The sequence below is a fragment of the Suncus etruscus genome, chromosome 8 (assembly GCF_024139225.1).
Source record: "Suncus etruscus isolate mSunEtr1 chromosome 8, mSunEtr1.pri.cur, whole genome shotgun sequence".
Taxonomy (NCBI): Eukaryota; Metazoa; Chordata; class Mammalia; order Eulipotyphla; family Soricidae; genus Suncus; species Suncus etruscus.
Genome location: NC_064855.1, coordinates 34,148,105 through 34,170,639, shown reverse-complemented (window position 1 = coordinate 34,170,639; position 22,535 = coordinate 34,148,105). Strand labels below are relative to the sequence as shown.

At 51.4% G+C, this 22,535-nt stretch overlaps 2 protein-coding genes across 2 annotated transcripts; both read left to right on the top strand.

Moving 5' to 3' along the window:
* Nucleotides 1-2,134: 2,134 nt before the first annotated feature.
* Nucleotides 2,135-10,087, top strand: LOC126015700 (transmembrane emp24 domain-containing protein 9). Its single transcript, XM_049778320.1, has 5 exons — nt 2,135-2,339; nt 2,441-2,541; nt 4,888-5,013; nt 6,232-6,378; nt 9,330-10,087. The coding sequence occupies exons 1-5, from the start codon at nt 2,168-2,170 to the stop codon at nt 9,477-9,479; spliced, it is 696 nt and encodes a 231-aa protein (XP_049634277.1). The 5' UTR covers nt 2,135-2,167; the 3' UTR covers nt 9,480-10,087.
* Nucleotides 10,088-10,953: 866 nt separating this feature from the next.
* B4GALT7 (beta-1,4-galactosyltransferase 7) lies at nt 10,954-20,585 on the top strand. Its single transcript, XM_049778302.1, has 6 exons — nt 10,954-11,111; nt 16,459-16,821; nt 17,606-17,831; nt 19,779-19,862; nt 19,957-20,061; nt 20,377-20,585. The coding sequence occupies exons 1-6, from the start codon at nt 11,062-11,064 to the stop codon at nt 20,530-20,532; spliced, it is 984 nt and encodes a 327-aa protein (XP_049634259.1). The 5' UTR covers nt 10,954-11,061; the 3' UTR covers nt 20,533-20,585.
* The last annotated feature ends 1,950 nt before the right edge of the window (nt 20,586-22,535 follow it).

Below are 22,535 nucleotides of genomic sequence, written 5' to 3'. Positions count from 1 at the left end.
TTTTTATTTTGACCAAAGTGGATTACATATCTTTCACAGTAATATTTTAGGTACATATTAACATTGAATCAGGGGATTCCTATCACCAAAGTTGTCCTCCCTCCACCCCCGTTCCCAGCTTGCATCCCTTATCCCCCTCCTACACCCCCCGGGTTGCTAGTATAAGTGGTCCCCTCTGTGTCTAGCTTGTTGTAGATTGGGTATCGATTCTTTTGTCATTGGCTTTGGATTTGGTGTTTAAGTTTGATCATATTTATTACTGCTTAGTGATCACACAACTGTTTGGTCTTGTTACCCTCAATTATTTCCCCCCAATTTGAGAGGCAGAGCAAGATGGTTCAAGTTATGTGGTTCTGATTGAAGAGAAAAGCAATAAAATGGGGTAAAAATCAAGCAAGTCGAAAATGGGCAGAGTCCTTAGAGGCTCTCAACATCAGTTTGAGAGAAGAAAGGGAAAAAGGAAGAGAAACACCACAGCAATACAAAAAGAAAAATCAAACAAAAAATCCAATGAGCACTACAGCAATAAAGACAGGTACCGCATAATAACCACGGTCCTGAAATAAAAACAAAATGGAGCGCAAAAGAAAAAAAAATGAAAACAACAACAATAACAAAACCAAAGACCAACAAATATAGATAAATAAAATAAATATTTTGTGCTACTTTTTTTTCCGCATAGGCACAGTAAATATTGGGGAAATTAGGGAATTCCCTTGGCCTAAGAGATACAGGGTTTCTCCACCCTTGAAGTATACTGTCACGGAATAACTACAGACTCCTTGCATGTTCATTTACCCTAGATCCTTTTGTGGTGTATGGAAGACATCTGGTCCGTCATTGGTGATAAAATCAGACCTCTGTATCTAGAGATCTTGGTATCTGCACAGGTCAAGAAATGGAGCTTCGGGGCCGGAGGAGATAGCATGGGAGGATAAGGCGTTTGCCTTTCATGCAGGAGGTCATCGGTTTGAAATCCGGCGCCCCATATGGTCCCCCCGTGCCTGCCAGGAGCAATTTCTGAGCCTGGGAGCCCAGGAATAAACCTCTGAGCACTGCCGGGTGTGAACCCAAAAACCACAGAAAAGAAAAAAAAAAAAAAAAAAAAAAAAAAAAAAAAAAAAAAAAAAAAAATGGAGCTTCTTAGTCTTTCTTCACGGTTTTAGAAGTTCTCTTCCTTCACTGTCGTTTTAATCAGTCTTCTGTAGTTGGTGTGGTCTTGGTCATTGCTCTGATCCTAGGATGAAGCCTGGGATAGCATCTTTCGTTAAGTTTCCAGAAGACCAGTTCAGTTGCAGTTGTCTCAGTCAGACCTTTGTAATTAGAGATCTTGGTTGTACAGATCGTAGGTCAAACCCTAGACTAGGGCTTTTTTGTTGGACCCAGGATACGTACTGCCAAGTCATGGCTGTCACAGTCAAATGACTGATAGTTTTTCAGACCTCTTATCTAACTAGGGTGGTCTACAAATGGAAAGCGCGAGCAAAAGACTGAAGCAATAGCACACATGCCTTGCAAGTGCCTGATCCAGGTGGGGTGTGTGTGTGTGTGTGTGTGAGAGAGAGAGGGGTGGGGGAGAGAGAAGAGGAGAGGAGGAGGGAGGAGGAGGAGGAGGAGGAGGAGGAGGAGGAGGAGGAGGAGAGAAAGAAAAGAAGGAAGAGGAGGGAAGAGGAAGAGAAGGAGGAAGAGGAGGAGAAAGAAAAGAAGGAAGAGGGAGGAAGAGGAAGAGAAGGAGGAGGAAGGAGGAGGAGGAGGAGGAGGAGGAGGAAGAAGAAGAAGAAGAAGAAGAAGAAGAGAAGAAGAAGAAGAAGAAGAAGAAGAAGAAGAGAAGAAGAAGAAGAAGAAGAAGAAGAAGAAGAAGAAGAAGAAGAAAGGAGAGAAGAGAGGAGAGAGGGAGAGAGAAGAGAGAAGAGAGAAGAGAGGAGACGAGACGGGAAAAGAGGGAGAGAAAAAAGAAAGAGGGAGGAGCGAGGAGAGCGAGTGAGACGAGAGAGAAACGCGCGCCAACCCAGCCATCAATCAGGTCCCCGCCGCGCGGTCGCTCCCGCCGCGATGCCTTCTCCGGGACTTGTAGTCCTCCGGGCCGAACTCGCCGTCCCGGCAGGCCCCGCGGCGCTCAGGGTTACGTGGCAACGACCGACTGCGGCTGCGCGGCAGGTGTGGGAAGATGGCGGTGGCGGTGCGGAGCGTCCGGCCCGCGGCCGGCTTGGCCCGGCTGGTGCGCGCTCTGGCGCTGCTGTGCTGCTTCGCGGCCCGCGGGAACGCGCTGTACTTCCACATCGGGGAGACGGAGAAGAAGTGCTTTATCGAGGAGATTCCGGATGAGACCATGGTCATCGGTATGGGCGCCGGGGGAGACGGGCCGTGGCGGCGGGGCGGGCTGGCCGGTGTGGTCCCGCAGCTCTGGCGCCCCTGACCGCTGCTGCGTGCTTCCCTGCAGGGAACTACCGCACGCAGCTGTACGACAAGCAGCGCGAGGAGTACCAGCCGGCCACCCCCGGGCTGGGGATGTTCGTGGAGGTGAAGGACCCGGAGGACAAGGTGAGCCCCCGGCGCCGAGCGTCTGTCTGCAAGCGCGTTCCGGCCTGCCAAGTGTCGGTTCCGGTTCCGCATCTTCTCCCCTGGCTGCTTTGCTGTGGCTCGGATGAGCTACCTGGGCCGATCGTTTGCGGTGCTTTGGGCACCTCTGAGATTGGGTTATCTCGTCTTCCTTTATTGTTTGTATGCTTTTGGGCTTGGAGGCGATGCTCATGGTTTACTCCTGCCTCTGCACTCAGGAATCCGCTCCTGCCTGGGCTCGGAGGATCAAATGGGATGCTGGGAATCGAACCCAGGTCAGCCGCTTGCAAGGCCCGATCCCAAGGAGCAGCTTTTTAACTTTTGGCAGTTTAAGATTTCGGAATATAATCCAGATCCTGTAGCTGTCACCATGTACTTCAAATTTAAAATCACACTGGGACCAGAAATAATACTTTGGGGGGACACAGATATAGCACAGCCGTAGGGCGTTTGCCTTGCAAGCGGCCGACCCAGGAGGAATGGTGGTTCGAATTCCGGCATCCCATATGGTCCCCCGTGCCTGCCAGGAGCAATTTCTGAAAAGAGAGCCAGGAGTAACCCTTGAGCGCCGCCGGGTGTGGCCCAAAAACCAAAGGAAAAAAGAGGAAATAATACTTTGGGCCTTGCATGTGCACTCAGGGATCACCTGAAGTGTTTCCTGAAAAGTTCAAAGCCGGGAGTAAGCATTGCTGGTTGTGGCCCCAAAACAAACAAAACAGTTGTTTTTAATCACACTATTGTCCAGGAGGGAATTTGGACCAGAGGACATATTTATGGTTTAGATTCTGGGCACTGTTTGGTCCCCCTGACCAGCACCTGGAGTGACACTGGAGCTGGAGCAGCTCTTAAAATACAAGATTGGGAACCAGAGCCATAGTACAGTCCCTAGGGTGCTTGTCTTGCACTAGGCTGACCAGCTTCAATTATTGTCACCCTTTATGGTTCCCTGAGCACTTCCAGGAGTGATTTCTGAGAGTGCAGAGCCAGGAATAAGCCCTGAGTTTTAGGTGTGATCCTAAAACTAAACAAAAACTTAAGATCTGGAACCAAGCCAGTAACAATGACCTGCCTGGTATTGGACCCTCCCAGGTGGGGAAAGGGATGGGGCCAGCCTTCAGCAGAAATGGCTTCCCAGCTAAGAGGCTGTGTAGACATTTACAGAAGTGAGGCTGGAAGGAACAGTATAGACATGTAGCAGCTTAGACTGGAACGTGGTATATATTAAGAAGTAGGAGGCACGGGGTTGGGGAAGAATTTTGAGTTGGTAATTGAGAGCATGATGGGTCAAGTCCTGTTTGGGTGGAGTCAGTGAAGTGCCTGGGAGGCACAAGGGAACAGCTGAGAATGGTGGGCAACAGAAAGGACCTCAGTCAGGACAATAAGCCATCATTGGACTTAGGTTGGGGTTGGAAACAATAAGGAAGCATGAGTAGGAGCTGGGGTTGCAGGTAAGATGGGATGGTCCCATAAACCAAAGCAGGCTGTTACAAGACTTGAAGACTTCGGGGACCAGATTGAAAGAGCACAAGGTAGGGTATTTACATTGAATGCAGCTGACCGGGGTTCAATCCCAAACCCTTTATGGTCCCCCAAGCACTGCCAGGAGTAAGCCCTGACTATCACCTGGTATGACCCTAAAATAACATTCAGCTCCAGATTTTTTTTTTTTTTTTTTTTTTTTTTGCTTCTTTGGGCCACACTCGATGATGCTCAGGGGTTACGCCTAGCTATGTTCCAGGAAATTGCTCCTGGGGGGCCAGAGAGATAGCATGGAGGTTTGCCTTGCAGAAGGTCGGTGGTTTGAATCCCGGCATCCCATATGGTCCCCTAAGCCTGCCAGGAGCGATTTCTGAGCATAGAGCCAGGAGTAACCCCTGAGCGCTGCTGGGTGTGACCCAAAAACCAAAAAAGAAAAAAAGAAAAGAAAAAAGAAATAGCTCCTGGCTTGGGGGACCATATGGGTCACCAGGGAATCGAACCGCAGTTGGTCTGTCCCAGCTCTATACTTTTTTTTTTTTTTTTTTTTTTTTTTTGGGCCACACCCGTTTGACGCTCAGGGGTTACTCCTGGCTATGCGCTCAGAAATCGCCCCTGGCTTGGGGGGACCATATGGGACACCGGGGGATTCGAACCGAGGTCCTTCCTTGGCTAGCGCTTGCAAGGCAGACACCTTACCTCCAGCGCCACCTACCCGGCCCCTCAGCTCTATACTTTTGAGGTCTTTCCTCACCTTAGCCTGTGGCTCTGTGACTGCAGAGACAGCGAGAGCCTTTGCTGGTCCCCTTGCAGACTCCCCATCCCTGGCTACTTACAGGCCCCTCTTCACAGGTCATCCTGGCCCGGCAGTACGGCTCCGAAGGCCGCTTCACCTTCACCTCCCACACCCCTGGCGAGCACCAGATCTGCCTGCACTCCAACTCCACCAAGTTCTCACTCTTCGCTGGAGGCATGCTGGTAAGCGGTCCCTGTGTTGTCCTTCTCTGTCTGGGTGGGCACTGGGCACAGATTAGGATCTGGAATCATAGTACAGTCGGGGGGGGGGGGCTCTTTTGTATAACCCAGCACCCCATATTGTTTCCTGAGCACAACCAGGAGTGATTTCTGAGTGTATAGCCAAGAGTGTGGCTCACACACAAAAAAAAAAAAAAAGATTAAAGAAAAAAATAGGGCAGGCGATTTAGAGTTCAGAGTACACTGGGAAAGTGTAAACTGGTGAGAGCACTTGCCTTATACATGGCCAACATGGGTTTGATCTCTGGCATCACTTATGGTTCCCCGAGCACTGCCAGGTATGACCCCCAAAATGTTAAAAATGGACCATTTTAGGGATGGAACAGCAGGTAGAGTGCATGGCCAACCCAGGTTTGATCCCATACAGTCTCAAGCTCACCAAGAAGAATTCCAGAGTGGCATTAGGTGTGGATCGAGTGGTTCCTAGGGCCCAGGGGTGGGTATGAGGTATGCATGAGCTGCCAGGGATCACACTCAGGAATTCAAGTCCCTTTTATGTCCTTCCAAATCGAAGTTCATGTTGCAGTGCTCAAGTCAGTTCTGATGGCCATCATTTCTCTCCGGGTCTCATGAGAAAGCAAAACAGAGCTCCAAAATTTGGGTTTGTTTGATGGGTATGTTTGTTTGATGGTGTGTGGATATATGTGTTCATATCCAGTGGTGCTCAGAGTTTGTTTCTGGATGTATCTGCTCAGCAGTGAACTCTGGCAGTGTTCAGAGATTCAAGCCAGGGCCATAGCTGTTTTAGCCACATCCAAGACAATTGTTTTATCCCCTGACCTATATCTGGCTTCCAGTTTTGGTTAATATTTTTTGTCTGATTTTGTTTTGGGGCCACACCTGGCAACTGTCAGGGCTTAATCATGGCTCTCACTCATGGATCACTCCTTCCAGGTTTGGGGGAACCCTATGGATGCCATGGATTGAAACCAAGTTGGCCATGGGCAAGGCAAATACCCTTCTCACTATATTATTGCTCTGGTCCCAGTTGATATTTTTTGAACACCTACTCTCAGCTCAGTGCTTGGGGTTTCAGTCCTAGCTCTGCTTGCAGGGGACTATGTTGTGTGGGCAATCAAGTTGCTGCCTCTTGCTGTGCACTCCAGCCCACTGGGCTTACAAGATTATCCGTGATCCACTGGATCTCCTTTGTCTCTGCAGCGCGTCCATCTAAGTATCCAGGTGGGTGAGCACGCCAATGACTACGCAGAAATTGCCGCCAAGGACAAGCTAAGTGAACTGCAACTGCGTGTGCGACAGCTTGTAGAGCAAGTGGAACAGATCCAGAAAGAGCAGAACTACCAGCGAGTAAGAAGTTGGGGGGAGTAGGGCATGGAGGGATGCATGACATAGTCTTACCAGGAGCTGACACTTATGTATCCAGTTCAGGCTGAAGGCCAGCTAAGGAACTATCTGTGACACCCTGCCCCCCGTTAGTTGAAGGGGGCAGAAGCAATAGAGCAAGTAGGGGACATATCCTCTGAGGTTATAGCCCCTCAAGATGTTGGAGCACTGCTGGCACCCCAGCAAATACCAATACCAATAAAGGAAAAGGTGGAGAGGGGCTGCAGCAATAGTACAGCAGGGAGGACAGTCACCTGGCACATGGCTTGCCCAGGTTCAACCCCTGGTATCCTATATGGGGTATACATACAGGAATTGGTCCTGGCAGTGATCAAGTGACCATATGGGATGTCAGGGATCAAATCCAGTTTGGCCACATGTGAGGCAAGCACCCTACCTGCTGTACTTACTGGTCCATCTCCTGTTTTAAAATTTTTATGTACTTTATTTTTTGTTTTTGTTTTTGTTTTTGGGCCACACCCAGCGGTGCTCAGGGGTTACTCCTGGCTGTCTGCTCAGAAATAGCTCCTGGCAGGCACGGGGGACCATATGGGACACCAGATTCGAACCAACCACCTTAGGTCCTGGATCAGCTACTTGCAAGGCAAACACCGCTGTGCTATCTCTCCAGGCCCAAAATTTTTATGTGGGGCCTGAGAGATAGCATGGAGGTAAGGCGTTTGCCTTTCATGCAGAAGGTCATCGGTTCGAATCCCGGCATCCCATATGGTCCCCCGTGCCTGCCAGGAGCAATTTTTGAGCATGGAGCCAGGAGTGATCCCTGAGCACTACCAGGTGTGACCACAAAAAAAAAAAAAAATTTATGTACTTTATTTCTGTGGGGCTGCAGATCACTTTTGCCAGCGATCAAAACTAGGCCTCCCACATGGAAAGTACATGTTTCACTCATCAAGCTTGCCCCCAACTATAAATGTCAGCTCTTACGAGTGACACAAAGTGCCCCTCATCTGCCTGGCTAGAGCCCCTGGGTCACCAATTTGCAGCCTGTAACCTCAATTTCCATGCAGTACTTTGGGGAGAAATGGGCAGCAGGTTCAGAGCACTTCAGAGTGCTCCTGAGACACAGGGTGGAAGCAATATTTGCCACATTCGTGTGTGTGTGTGTGTGTGTGTGTGTGTGTGTGTGTGAGATGAGACACAGGGTGGAAGCAGTATTTGCCACATTTGTGTGTGAGTGATGAGACACAGGGTGGAAGCAGTATTTGCCACATTCCTCTGTGTGTGTGTGTGTGTGTGTGTGTGTGTGTGTGTGTGTGTGTGTGTGTGTGTGTTGCTTTGTTTTTGTTTTGTTGTTTGTTTTTTTGTTTTTGGGTCACACCCGGCGTTGCTCAGGGGTGACTCCTGGCTGTCTGCTCAGAAATAGCTCCTGACAGGCACGGGACACCGGGTTTCGAACCAACCACCTTTGGTCCTGGATCGGCTGCTTGCAAGGCAAAAGCCGCTGTGCTATCTCTCCGGGCCCGTGTGTTTTGCTTTTGAGTCACATCCAGCAGTGCTCGGGTTACTCCTGGCTCTGCCCTCAGAAATCGCTCCTGGCAGGCACGAGGGACCATATGGGATGCTGGGATTCGAATCACCATCCACCCTGGATCAGCTGCGTGCAAGGCAAATGCCCTACCGCTGTGCTATCCAGCCCCAATTCCCAAATTTTTTTTGAGAGTTGAAGCCAAGCCCAACAACGTTCAGGGCTTGTCCCTAGTTCTACACTCGTGTAATGTTTAGGGAAGCATAGGTAGTGCAGGCATTAGACTGTGTGACCTGCAGGTAAAGCTACCACCTTGCAGCTGGAACAATAGTACAGTGGGGAGGGCTCTCACCTTGCATGTGGCTGACCCGGGTTCAATCCCTAGCACTCCATATGGTTCCCTGAGCCCTGCAGGAGTAATTCCTGAACACAGAGCCAGGAGTAAACTCTTGAGCATCGCCAGGTGTGGCATAAAAGGGGGGACATCTTTCCCTCGTGGTCCCCAAATTTTCTAGAAGGGCTGTACCTGACAGATGAACAAGCAGGAAGAGAAAGGCACAGGCTCAGTGGAGGTTTTCCATGCACAAGTCCCACTGGGTTCCCCAACCACCACTGGGAGTGTCCACTCCAAAAACAAGGCTGGGTGAGCTGGAATGATACTAGGTAGGATACTTTGCTTGTATGCAGCCTACCTGTGTTTGGTCCCTTGAGCCCCTCCAGGATGATCTCTAAGCATAAAGCCAGGAGTAAGTATAGCCAGATTTGTGGCCCAAAACACAAACAGCAAGGAAAATTAAAAACAAAACAAAACAGGGAGATTGGAGTGGATAGGGAGTTTGTAGCTGCCCTGGGTTCAATCTCTAGCATCCCATATGGTCCCCCAGACTCCTCTAGTGATTTTTCTGAGCTCTACTAGATTTGGCTTTAAAAAAAAAAAATAGGGCCCAGAGAGATAGCACAGCGGCGTTTGCCTTGCAAGCAGCCGATCCAGGACCAAAGGTGGTTGGTTCAAATCCCGGTGTCCCATATGGTCCCCCGTGCCTGCCAGGAGCTATTTCTGAGCAGACAGCCAGGAGTAACCCCTGAGCACCGCCGGGTGTGGCCCAAAAACCAAAAAAAGAAAAAAAGAAATAGATTGGGAGCTGGAGCAATAGCACAGCAATAGGGCGTTTGCCTTGCCAACCCAGGACAGATCTGGGTTCAATCCCTGGTATCCCATATGGTCCCACAAGCCTGCCAGGAGCGATTTCTAAGCACAGAGCCAGAAGTAACCTGAGTGCCGACAGGTGTGGGCCCCCCTCAAAAAAGACTGGGGGGATATGATCTTTTCCCTAGGGCAATCAGGATCCCTGTGGCAGGTGGCCCTTGGCTGCCCCTAGCCTCAGCTGTTCTGTGGATCCACCCCATCCTCCTCTGTCCTTTCCTGCAGTGGCGAGAAGAGCGCTTCCGTCAGACCAGTGAGAGCACCAACCAGCGGGTGCTGTGGTGGTCCATCCTGCAGACCCTCATCCTCGTGGCCATTGGCGTGTGGCAGATGCGACACCTCAAGAGCTTCTTCGAAGCCAAGAAGCTGGTGTAGGCACCGCTGGCCTCTGGCCATCTGTGCTTTCAGGGAGGAAGAATCTCCAGAACTGTTGTTTGGCAGGAGGGCTGATTACTAGCTATGAGGCTGGGGGGGAGGGGAGCGAGTGCCCCTGGCTTTTACTTACCAGTGACAGGACACAAGCCGATCCTCCCCAGGGCCCCAAGCTCTTTGCCATGATCAACCAGACCAGCTGGAGCTGTGGGGTGCATCTTTAGCCCTCCCATCCCCAGAACCACAGTGTTACCTAGTCAGGGTGTGCCAAGTTGGGAGGTTGGGTTGGATAGCAGTTCTGTCATTCTTTGGTCTTCCTTTACAAATTTGGGGTTGGGAACAGATTGGGGTATGGCTGTCATTCCCCACATCCTGGCACTTCACTGTTCCCTCTGGTTTTTACACCCAACATGCTGATTTTGGGAGGGGTGCAGGATGTAGCCTCTTTCCCAGGTTGTCCTTTCTGGGGCATGAACCAGATATGGCCAAGAAGAGACCTTGGTGCTGTGGGGGATGGGATCTGCGGAATCTTCGTTACTGATTTCATTTTCAATAAGTCTCAGTTTGTTACATCAGTTTCCCAATAAAATGAATGAACTTCTGATCCTGGAGTGCTGCTGGCTGTTACTGAAGGGAGCGGGGACAGTGTATGAGGTCCTCTGTAGCCTTGGCCCCTTATTGAACAGATGACCCAAGGCCAGAGTCTCTGAGGGTAAAAGGCCCACATCACCCTGTTTGCTCTGTGCTCATCTTCTGAGGAATAAAGCACCTGTTTCCCTCAGGAAGGCATGGAGGGATTCTACAAGCAAGCAGTGCTGGACTGGGGAAAGTCACAAATCCTTGGGTGATGCTACCAGAAGGATGCTGAGAGGCTTTGAGCGATTAGAAGCTGGGCAGGACTGTGGGGAAGGCAGAAAATGGAGGGCTGGAGATACTATCTCTGGCACCAAGAGTTCTACAATCTTATAACCCCCACTAATTGCCACCCCAGTCTTAATGGTAGAACGGTCTCTCAGAAGTGTTTGCCTCGAAGCCAAGCGATAGCACTTCCCTAGGGCGTTTGCCTTGCACGGGGCCAACACAGGATGGGCCCCAGTTCCATTCCCGGCTTCCCAATTGGTCCCCCAAGCCTACCAGGAGAAACCCGAGTGCCGCCAGGTGTGGCCCCAAAACCAAGAAAAACAAAAGAATTCTCTGCTGCAAGGGCTGGAGCAATGGTACTTCAGATAGGACTCTCTAGCACGCGGCCTTCCCAGGTTCTGTCCCCAACACCGGACTCCGGACCCAAACCCAAAAGAACTGAATTCCTAAGTGCAGAGCATCGGGAGAACCCATCTGGAGTCCGGAAGCGGAACCTTAAAGCCAGGAACTGAAGGCCAGCCCGGAACCGAAGCCCGAAGGACCGAGGCGTGGCCCGCCAGGACCTGAGCGGCCGCGTAGGAGCTCGGAGCGGAATCCCGACGGACCGGGGCTGGGGCGTCCGGCCCCGGGGTAGCGGGCGGGAGGCGGAGGCGCCGCGTAGGCCGGGAGGCCGGGCCGCCTGGCGGCGAGTGCCACCCCATGCGCCGCCGCCGCCGCCCCCGCGATGTTCCCCTCCCGGAGGAAAGCTGCCGCGCTGCCCTGGGAGGACGGCAGGTGAGCGGCGCCGAGCCGGGCGGGGCTGATCGTTGCCCGTAGGCCTGGGACCGCCGGGCTCTCCCCTCCCTGCCCTTTGCGAGCCAGTGCCCGGCGCTGACCTCTCTGGGCCTGGCCTGGCCTGTCGCTCTGGACCCCCTCTGCGGACCCCGCTAACCTGTCCCGGTTCCGTTTCTGGGACCCGAAGAACTCCCCCGCCTGCAGCTCTGGCCTCATTTCTGATCGGTTGTGCTCAGAGGACCCAGCTCAGCTCCGAGTGGTGTTGGGTGTGCTGCCCCCCGACTTCCACGAAGCGGGGGACCTGGCCCGCCTCCCACTCTTCAGCCCCGAGACATGCCCCAGAAGCCTTTCCCTCCAGAACACGAACACGAAACTGTAGGTCTCTGTGCTTGCTAGACTTCTCAACTTTCTCATATAGAGTGGGCATTCCTCCTTCGTCAGGAGGGATTTTTCTGGTTGGGGTTCTGGAGAGCACCGTATTGTGGAGCCTGCCTAGGCAGCGATTTTTCTGAATAGCCTTTTAAGAGTGCACATAATCTTTCTGATCTTAACTTTCCCCTATGAGAAATGGGGTATTCTGCAGTGCGGTGTGAGGATGACATCGTATATCATCTCCAAAGCAATGCTGAGAGGGCCCAGAGACCATAGGGCCAATCTTAGCAGTGTTGAGGCGGCCAAGATGGGGGCTTTGGGACCGAGAGATACAGGAGGTAGGTAGGACGTTGGCCTTACACGGGGCTGAGCTGGATTTAATCCGCTACATCCCCTATGGTCTCCTGAGTCCTGTCAGGAGTGACCTGGAATAACCCCTGAATATTGCTAAGTGGGGCTCAAAAGCAAACAAACAAACAAAAAAATGTACATGGTCCGCTGTGCCCCCAGGAGGGATCCTGAGCACAAAGCAGAACCTCTTAGCATTGTTAGGTGTGATTGATTCCATTCCCTCCTTTCCTCACCCAGCAAAGGAAAAAAAAAATTATGTGGGCCTTGGGGATTCAAACTCAGCATCAAATATGATGCTGTTCTCCAATTCTTTTAATTATTTCCACCTTTACTTCTGGGACACACATCTAACACTGCTTAAGGTTACTCAGGACTTTGCTTAGGAAGCCACACCAGGATTAGCTTTTTGTTTTGTTTTATTTTGTATCACACCCATTGGTGGTCAGGACTTACTCCTAACACTCAAGAGATTACAGCTGGTAGGCATTGGGGTACCAGATCACTATATTATCACTCTGGCCCCAGAGATCGTCTCTTTGCAAGGTAAAACTGCCCCTTTTCTTTGTTTTTGTCTTTTGTCTTATTTGAGCCACACCTGGCTGTTCTCTGGATTTCTCCTGGCTCAGAGCTTCAAGGCTCACTTTTGGTGGTGCTCAGAAAATTATCATATGTAGTGCCAGGGATCAAACCTTGATCAGTCGTATGCAAGGCCTACCTGCTGTACTATTGCTCTGGCCTTGCATAATTGTCTTAACTCTTGTTTTTGTTTGTTTTTGGGCCACACCCGGTGACGCTCAGGGGTTACTCCTGGCTTTGCACCCAGAAATCGCTCCTGGCTTGGGGGACCATATGGGACACGGGGGATCGAACTGCGATCAGTCCTAGGCTAGCATGGGCAAGCCTTATTGCTTGCGCCACCTCTCTGGACCCATCTTAACTCTTGTAATTTCCTATGTTTCCTTCTCAGCCCATTTATAAGTGAAACAACTCGGGGCTGTGAGTGGAGCAGCTGAGTCTTGGTGCTGGTTAGGGAAGCGATAAAAGGTGGAGGGGAGGTGGCGCTAGAGGTAAGGTGTCTGCCTTGCAAGCGCTAGCGTAGGACAGACCGAGGTTCGATCACCCGCCGTCCCATATGGTCCCCCCAAGCCAGGGGCAATTTCTGAGCGCATAGCCAGGAGTAACCCCTGAGCATCAAACGGGTGTGGCCCAAAAACCAAAAAAAAAAAAAAAAAAAAGGTGACGGAAATGAATTTCCATTTCCTGACCCTTTTCCAGAACCTTTGGAACATATAATAGGTATCAATTGATGTCAATCCCTGGTTTGGACACAGGTACAAAAAGATCCCTGAAACAGAGTCAGGCTCACGTGGCAGTTGTGATTGCTGCCTCTATAACTAATATAACTAGTTTTGATTTTGCCTTTTCACACACACTTGGGCACAGATTAAAGGGCCCACAAGCCTCTCTTACCTGCTCCTCCCAGCCCAGCCATCCTGGGCCTGCAGGCATGGAATTGGCTATCAGAGGGCGCCAGGTACAACTATCTAGTGTACTGCCCTGCCTCCCAAATTTAGTCACCTGCATAGTTGCCAGGCTTTTTTTTTTTTTCCCCATGGTATTTTGGAGCCACAACAGGTGATGCTAAGGGGTTACTCCTGGCTTTGCACTCAGGAATCTCTCCTGAGCAGTTCTTGGGGACCCATTGGGTACCAGCAATCGAACCCGCAGTGGCCACAGGCAAGGCAAGAGCCTTCCTTGCTGTATTCTCATCTGGTATTTGTTTGAGGTGTGTGTGTGTGTGTGTGTGTGTGTGTGTGTGTGTGTGTGTGTGTGTGTGTGTGTGTCTTTTCTAATTTTTTACCAAGTTGCTTAGAGTATAGTCATTACAGGCATTAAGTTCCAACATCATTCCCACCATCAGTGTGACCTTCTCTTCACCAGTGTCCCCAATTTCCCACCACCTTATCATGTTCCTTTATAGGCACAGATTGTCTTCATATTGCTTGTTATAACACAAAGCCAAGTAGGATTATCAAAACTGAAATCAGCACAGGTTAATTTGAAATTATTGTTCTGTCTACGGTGATACTAACGTCAGTTTCTAAGGATTTATTGGGCTGTGTGATTGGTGCTAGTTGGTAGATTACTATGTAACTCCCATCAGCCTTCTTGCAATCCTTTTGGGATGACACTACTATGAAATATTGAGGTGTCATGTGACCTAAAGCAGTGGCACAGTCCAGAATTTATAGATCTGAAACAAATAAGGTGGCTTAGCAGGTGATAAGGTGAAGACACAGAGCAGGGCTCCGTTCTGTTGGAGAGTGTTGAGATGGCGCTGGGTTGCTATAGTTCAAGGGGAATCTGTCCCTATTACTTTTGAGAAGGTCACAGAGGGATTAGCCCAGACCAGACTATTAGGAAGTATCAGCGGCTTTTATTTTCTTTTGGAGCTTTGGTGGAGGAGCCAGATTTGGAGACGCCTTAGATCTCAACATGCAAGTGCCCTGGGAAACATCCTCCTAGTAGGAAGGGGAAGTTGGTCCAAAGGACCATGTGTGACCATGAGTCGCATTCAATGCTTTTTCCCTCCAAGGCGGTCTTTTTCCGCCAGCACTGCTCCGAAAGCCCCATCACGCCCCTGCAAAGAGGCCAGAGGGAGAGAGAGAGTTTGCAGAGCATCTAGTCTCCCCCGACCATTTTGGGGATTGAGCCCTGGTCCTCCGGTGCCAGCTCTGGACCCTGGGGGGGTAAGTAGACACCTCACCTGCCTCTTGGTGTGGCTCTGGCTGCTGGCTTGTAATCAGGCCCTGATGCTTTTGAGAGACAGATTCCATCTGGCTCTAGTGTGTGATGTAATGCATGCCACATGCCAGCTGCTTGGTCCTTGTAGCTAACTTGCAAGCCCTGTATTGCTTAACAATCGGTAGATCCCCATTTGGAGAGAAGAAAAGGAGAGCAGGAGCTCAGACTGTAAAGGGCTGGAGAGATAGTACAGTGGGCAGGACACTTGCATTGCAGTGCTGATGCAGGTTCCATCTTGGTACCTCCAACTCACCAGGAATGATCCTGAAGTACAAAACCAGAAGTTACCCCACTTCCCCAAAGAAAATATCAAAAGCAGAACCCAGAAGAGTAGTAGCTCTAGATTTGGGCATGTTTTGGCTCCAGCCACATACAAGGCAAACACTCACAGCTGTGCTAGCACTCAGGCCCTTCCAATGAGGAGCTGTGGCTCTGGGTTAGCTGGTTGTGACTTCAGCATTAAAGGAACCAAAAGGGAGATGTCCTCAGACTCACACTGCAGACACACAGGAAAGGGCTGCAGGAGGAGGAAGGGGACATGGGGGTGAGGCAGATGACATTACTGGTCACTCAGACCAAAGAATTATCTGTCTTGTCAACAAACAGAAGCAGCTCAGCTTTCTGGAGGAGTTTTCCCAAATGGTGCTCAGCGGGCCTACTGGGGACTGTTGTGGCACTTGGGCCTGCCACCTGGCAGTGTGGGGGACCCCGAATTCTGGGGATCACTCCTAGGTAGATACCATGCCAAACATGGGTTTTCTCTCCCTCTCTCTCTCTTCCTATCTCACTCCCTCTCTCTACCTCTCCCTCTCTTCCTCTCTTCCTCTATTTATCTCTCTGTTTAGAACTTACTCCTTGGGAAAAGTATGGGATGCCAGAGATCAAACCCAGGTCAGCCACATTCAAGGGGAGTTCCTTACTCATTGTACTATTGCTCTGGCCCCTTGTTCTCCCCTCTTTTCCCAGGCGTTGCCTCTCAGACAGAGGCTGAGACCCTGTCCCTGATAGTGGGAGCTTGCAGAAGTTTGGGGATTCAGACCTGGTGAGCCTACAGTGAACACTGTTTTCTGTTTGAAAGCAGTGCTGGCCAGTATGCAGAGGCCGCTACCAGGTCTGTGCTTAGGGCTGGTTCCCAGCCTGGGGATCCCATGGTACTGGAGGACAGAAGCCAGGACTGCCAAGTGCATAACCACTAGGCCCCCATGTCATGTGGTTTTTCCCTCAGAATGGCAGCAACCTCTGAGCTCTTGGTTTGATAGGGTCCAAAGCCACCACAGTTTTGGGGGTGAGTTTTGGGAGGTAAAGACAGCAAGGCACAGCAGGCATCAGCCCTGGTTGGGAGCCTCAGCCCTGAGATCCCCTGGGGGTACTTCAGGCCTCCTTGGAGCAGGTTTGATAGGGCCCAGACTGGGGATGTACACAGCTAACCCAGTTCAATCCCTGGCACACTATATGGACTCCTGAGCACAGTCAGGCATGATTCTTAAGCACAGAATTAGGAGTAATCCCTGCACATTGCCAGGCAAGTCCCCTTCCCCCAAAAAATAAAATAAATCCCTTCTAACTGGAGAGATAGTACAGTGGAGAGGGCATTTGCCTTGCACATGGCCAACCTGGATTCAATCCCTGGCGACCCATATAGTCCCCTGAGTACCCACAGGTGTGTCCCACCCCCAAAAAACAACCCAGATGCTCAATGGAAGCATGATCCAGAGCACACCAGTTGCTTCTATACTAACACCCATAGGGCTGAGACAGCCCATCGCAGGGACCCAGGTGTTTCTCAGCTGCCCTCTGACTGCACCCCTTCTTCCCCCAGGCCCAGGCTACTTCTCTGTGGACTCCCACGAAAGTGCTCCATCTTCCACCTCTTCGTGGCCATCCTTCTCCTGGGCCTCCTCTCGCTGCTCTGGCTCCAGCTCAGCTGCTCTGGGGACGTGGCACGGGCACCCAAGGGAGCAGAGCAGGAGACCCTGGGGCCCCCCCGGGCCTGCCCTCCAGAGGTTCCCCCTGAGCACTGGGAGGAAGATCCATCCTGGGGTCCCCATCGCCTGGCAGTGCTGGTCCCCTTTAGAGAACGCTTTGAGGAGCTGATGGTCTTTGTGCCACACCTGCATCGCTTCCTGAGCCAGAAGAAAATCCCACACCACATCTATGTGCTCAACCAGGTCGACCATTTTCGGTAGGAGCAGTGCCTGGAGCCACTCAGGCCTCACTTTGCCCAGGGCTCTAAGCGTTGGTGCAGAACTCCTCAGCCCGGTGGCTGGGAAAAGGGTGGGTCCTATCCATGTCATTCCATTTTATCTCTTGGGGGAGGGTTACCTGGCAGTGCTCCAGTGTCACACTCAGTGGTGTTTGGAGGCCACACGATGCCAGGGATTAGACCCAAACTTCACAGGCAAGGCATGTGCTCTGCCACCTAACCCACATTACCCCAGGAATTTTTGTTTTGGTTTAGTTTTTTTATTTTGTTTTTTGACCACATATGGCAATACTCAGGAGTTACTCCTGGCTCCTTGCTTAGGAATTAACTCCTGGCAGTGCTCAGGGATCCTATGGGTGGCAATGGATCGAAACAGGATTGGCTGTATGCAATGCACACACCCTGCCTCCTACACTATCTCTTAGGCCCCCTGTTTTATATTTTTATTTTATTGATTTTGAGGCCACACATGGCAGTGCTCAGGAATTATTCCTGGCAGTCCTTGGGTAACCATATAGGATGTCAGGGATCAAACCTGATTTGACCATATGTCAGACAAGCACCCTCCCCACTATGCTATGGCTCAAGCTCAGGCTTGGCCTTTTTTGGGATCTCCCCAGGGCCTCTCTGTCCCACTGGCACCCCCTGGTGGACACAGAGTGACAGTTCCCAGCTCCTTCCTGTCCCAAAGCCAGTGATCAGGAAAGGACCAGGGCAGCCCCTGCATTGGGCCTGACTCCAGTTTTCCCACCTGCACCCCCAGGTTCAACCGGGCAGCCCTCATTAATGTTGGATTCCTGGAGAGTAGCAACAGCAGTGACTACATCGCCATGCATGATGTGGACTTGCTGCCCCTCAATGAGGACCTGGACTACAGCTTCCCTGAGGCAGGGCCCTTCCATGTGGCTGCTCCTGACCTGCATCCTCTCTACCACTACCCCACCTATGTGGGCGGCATCCTGGTGCTCTCCAAACGCCATTTCCAGTTGGTGAGGCCCCGCAGTAGCTGTGACTTAGGGCAGGGGCTGCTATCCCAAACTCACCAAGGGAGTCCCCAGCAAAACGAGAGGAGCCAGTTAATGGCAGAAAACTGGTGGATGCCCTGAATTTCAAAAACAGCAAAGCCTGGGCTTAACCAGAGGTGTTCCACATGAACCCTTGGCTGCAGACCAACCCTGAGTCACTGGTGCAGAGTGCTCCAACCTGAGATACCAATTCTTTCCAGAAAGTGGCATTTTTCTGGTTTGGTTTTGGTATTTGAAGCCACACCCAATGGCATTCAGAGATTACTCCTGACTCTGCACTCAGTGATCTTTCCTGGCAGGACTCAGAAGACCCTATGGAATAATGAGGCTCCATCCTAGGTTGGCTACATGCAAGCGAGTCTCTCTCAAACATAGTTATTAAATTTAGGGTCTCTTTCATAGCCTTTAGTTCCATCTCAGGCTGCTGGTCCCCAATTTCTAGTCAGTCACCATTGATACTAGCCTTTAGGGCTTAACATAAAGGAATTCTGCACTCAGGAATCACTCCTGGCAGGCATGGGGAACATGGGATGCCAGAGATTAGTTGCATATAACTGCCCTCCCTGTTGTACTATCACTCCAGCCCAAGACTATATTTTCTTTCTTTCTTTCTTTTTCTTTTTTTTTCTTCCTTCCTCTTTCTTTCTCTCTCCCTCCCTCCTTCCCTCCCTCCCTTCCTTCCTTCCTTCCTTCCTTCCTTCCTTCCTTCCTTCCTTCCTTCCCTCCCTCCCCCTTTAGGGGCACCGGGAGGCCTGACTTCCTCTCAGGACATAGCTGAAATCAGGCTGATGGGGAACTTTTGCAGAGATGGGTGGGGAGGTCCCAAAGTAGGATCAAGACACTAGGGCCCCCTCTTGGCAGTGATTCTCAGCCAACCAGGCTGGGAGGTCAGTGCAAGTCCTGAGTGCTAGGAATGATATTAACTGGATTGGGCCACTTGCCATGCAAGCACCTGAACCTCTGTGCTAACTACCCTCAAGGTGTTTATTTTGTTTCCTCTGTTTCAACCCTTATGGGACCCACCTCACAATTCTGAGGCTCAGAATGCGCCCTGCAGAACTCAGACTGATGTGAACTGCTGGTGCTTGGGGGTCACAAGGGCAATACCTGGGGATGCTTAGGGGACTGTGGTATGCTAAGAATATAGTCAGATCTCCTGCATAAAAGGCATTACTTTAACACTGAACTGAGTGGGAGAGGGTGAGGAGGGGGGGTTGAGAGTGTGTGTTAGGGTAAAAGTATGTATGTTTGCCTGCATATGCATACTAGGCTAGCTCACGCAGTGCTCTGGCCAAGGTTACAGTACTGCTGATGTCCCTCCCTGTGCTGGTGGCTCCCAGGTACTGAGCAGTGCTGAAGTTCCACCAACCCTGTGCTTCATCCCTGGCCTGACCGTGGCAGCTCAGTCATGCATGTGAAGGCCCTGAGGGAGGGATACAGAATAGCCCCCAGGAGAAGGAAAAGTGAGGGGTGCAGTGGAAACAACTGAAGTTGGCCCTTCTGCCCATCACAGCTCCCTCTGTCTCCCAACCCAGTCAGTTCTGTTTTTTGTTATTTTTTTTTTATTTTGAGGGGCCCCACACCCAGAGGTGCTCAGGTCTTACTGTAAACCTGACTGCACTCAGGGATATTCTTGGCAGTGCTTAGGGAACCATATGAAATGCTGGAGATTGAACCCAGGTCAGCCATGTGTGAGGCAAGCACCCTTTGCGCTATATTACTCCAGACCCACTCCCAGTGGCTTTTGAAAAGCTGGTGAGATCACCTCAATGGGAGGCCCAATTGGAACCAGGAAGTGCCCCAGTAGGACAGAGAGGGGCAGGAGGAAGGGGCCGGACTGGAGGCTTGCAGCGTGGGAGTGCAGGGACTCCCATATGTATCTGGAGTGATCATGCTGTCTGTCCCTGTCAGTGCAATGGGATGTCCAACCGCTTCTGGGGCTGGGGCCGCGAGGATGACGAGTTCTACCGGCGCATTAAAGGAGCTGGGCTTAAGGTAAGACATCCCCAGGTGTCCCCTACCCATCCAGCTATGTCCCACAGAGCGCCCCCAACAGCATGGGGCCTAACGCCACTCCCTCTGACCGCAGCTCTTCCGCCCAATGGGGATCAACACCGGCTACCAGACCTTCCGCCACCTGCATGACCCAGCCTGGCGCAAAAGAGACCAGAAGCGAACAGCGGCTCAAAAGCAGGTAAGCACATGGGGGGAGAGGGGACAGCCCAGGGCTGAAGCCGGGGACAATCAGGCCCGTCCCCCCACCCATGTATTGGTGGCCCAAGTGTGAACCAACACAGCCCTTGCACTGAGCCCAGCTCCAATCGCCTGGGAAAGCCCGGGAGTCGTCTCACTGCCTCCCTCTGGAGCCTCTGTTGGCCTGGCTGATGAGAACCCTGATCTCTGAGCCCTCCACTCCAACCCTGGGGCCTGAGTATCTGATCTTGATCAGGGGGTCCTTGAATGTGGGGGACCCTGCATTGAGCCAGTCCCCAACCCCCTTCCTTTCCAGGAGCAATTTAAGGTGGACCTGGAAGGAGGCCTGAGCACGGTCAAGTACCAAGTGGATATGCGCACTTCACTGTTGGTGGGCGGCGCCCCCTGCACGGTCCTCAACATCCGCCTGGACTGTGACAAGGCCGCCACCCCCTGGTGCACTTTGGGCTAAGTGCACGGACCTGCTGGGGCCCAAGCACAAGGAGGAGTCCGGACAGCGCCCAGTGCTGCCATGGCAACCTGGTGCTGCTTCCTGGGCACTAAAGTTTCCGAGGCTCCGGGGTAGCCACCGCACCCCAACCCGAATTCTGGGGCACTATGTGATTTCCGTAGATGGAAACAGGAACTTAGCTCTGGATCTCTGCCTTGGCAACCTGCCACTTTCCTCACCCTTTCACCCTGCCCAGCTGAGACCACCTCCAGCCAGGTGGTAAGGCCATGAGCAGGCTGGACACACCAGACCCGAGCAGACCCCATGGGCGAGGAGCAGCCAGCAGCAAGAGCCTCGCTGACCCCTTGCCACGAAGAACCAGGGGTCCTCTCCAGGCTTTGCCCGATGTTTGGACTTTTCACAGAAACTAAACTGAATGGAGGATTCTTTGGACTTTCCACAGAAACTAGAATGCAGGACTCTTCTCTGAACTTGATTCAGTTTTTAATTATCTCAACTAAGTGAAACTGGAAGAAACAAAAAATATGGATCCAGAGTGAGAGTACCACCATGACTGATTTCCTGTTTTTTTTGTGGGGGGGTGGTCACACCTGGCAGTGCTCAGGGGTTATTCCTGGCTCTAGGCTCAGAAATCACTCCTGGCAGGCACAGGGGACCATATGGGATGCCGGGATTCGAACCACCATCCTTCTGCATGAAAGGCAAATGCCTTACCTCCATGCTATCTCTTCGACCCCCCATGACTGATTTCTAAGTGTAGAGTCAGAAGTAACTCTTGGTATCACTGGGGTATGACCCAAAAACAAAACAAAAAAGACTACAGCAGACCAAAAAAACAATGAGGATTGCCATTGTCCTATGTGTGGCTTGGACTGGGAAGGGGGATCCAGGGTGAGCTGATGAGTGGGGATAGGGCCAGGACGAGATCAAGGGTCATGCCAGTAAGCAGAAGCCACATGCCCAGGTTATCCCTGCCTCATCTTCATCTGTGGTAATGCATTTGCCCTTAGGGCACTCTGATTATTAGTGGGTCTCATGCTTGGAGGATAGGACAGTGGTTAGGGCACTGGCCTTCCTGTAGTTGACTTGGGCAATGCCCTGCAATGCATCTGGTCCCCCATCGCACCCCAACACACAATCTTCCCTCAGCCTGTGATAAGGACTGTGACTGGTGTAGAAGAGAGCTGTGGAAGGGAGTGAGCCCTGAACACCTCCAAATGTGGCCCAAAACCAAACCACCCCTGACCTCCCCCTCCAAAAATGAAAGTCAGCTTTCCATAGAAAATCAGTTTCTGTGCTCTCATAGAGCACAGTTGGGTATGACTAGAACCAAAAAAAAATTAGTTTTAAACCATAAAATTTACAGGGTGAGCTAGCCCTACCAAATAAGCCTTGTGGTGGTTTGTATTGGTTTTATATATGAAAAGAGGAAAAATAGGGTGGGAGCTGGAGAAGGTGGAGCAGGCAGGTGCTTGCCTTACACACAGCCCACCCAGGTTTAGTCCTAGCAATCCCATATGGTTCTCGGGACCCAGTAGGAATAATTCCTGAGTGCAGAGCCCAGTACAGGAGTAACCCACATAGCTGGGTGTGGTCCAAAACTAAAAGTTTACTAGGATAGGCTAAAAAGATAGTAGTCACCTGTACATAGTGACTCTGGTTCAATTCCAGAATCCTGCATTTCTTTTTTTTTTTTTTTTTTTGGGCCACACCCGTTTGACGCTCAGGGGTTACTCCTGGCTATGTGCTCAGAAATTGTCCCTGGCTTGGGGGGACCATATGGGACGCCGGGGGGATCGAACCGCGGGTCCTTCCTTGGCTAGCGCTTGCAAGGCAGACACCTTACCTCCAGCGCCACCTACCCGGCCCCCAGAATCCTGCATTTCATGGAGCTATCTACCCCAGTTTGGAGAAAATGCAATTGGATCTGTCTCGTTATATAAAAATGAACTTTGGCGGCATCACATATGGTCCCCCGTGTCTGCCAAGAGCGACTTCTGAGC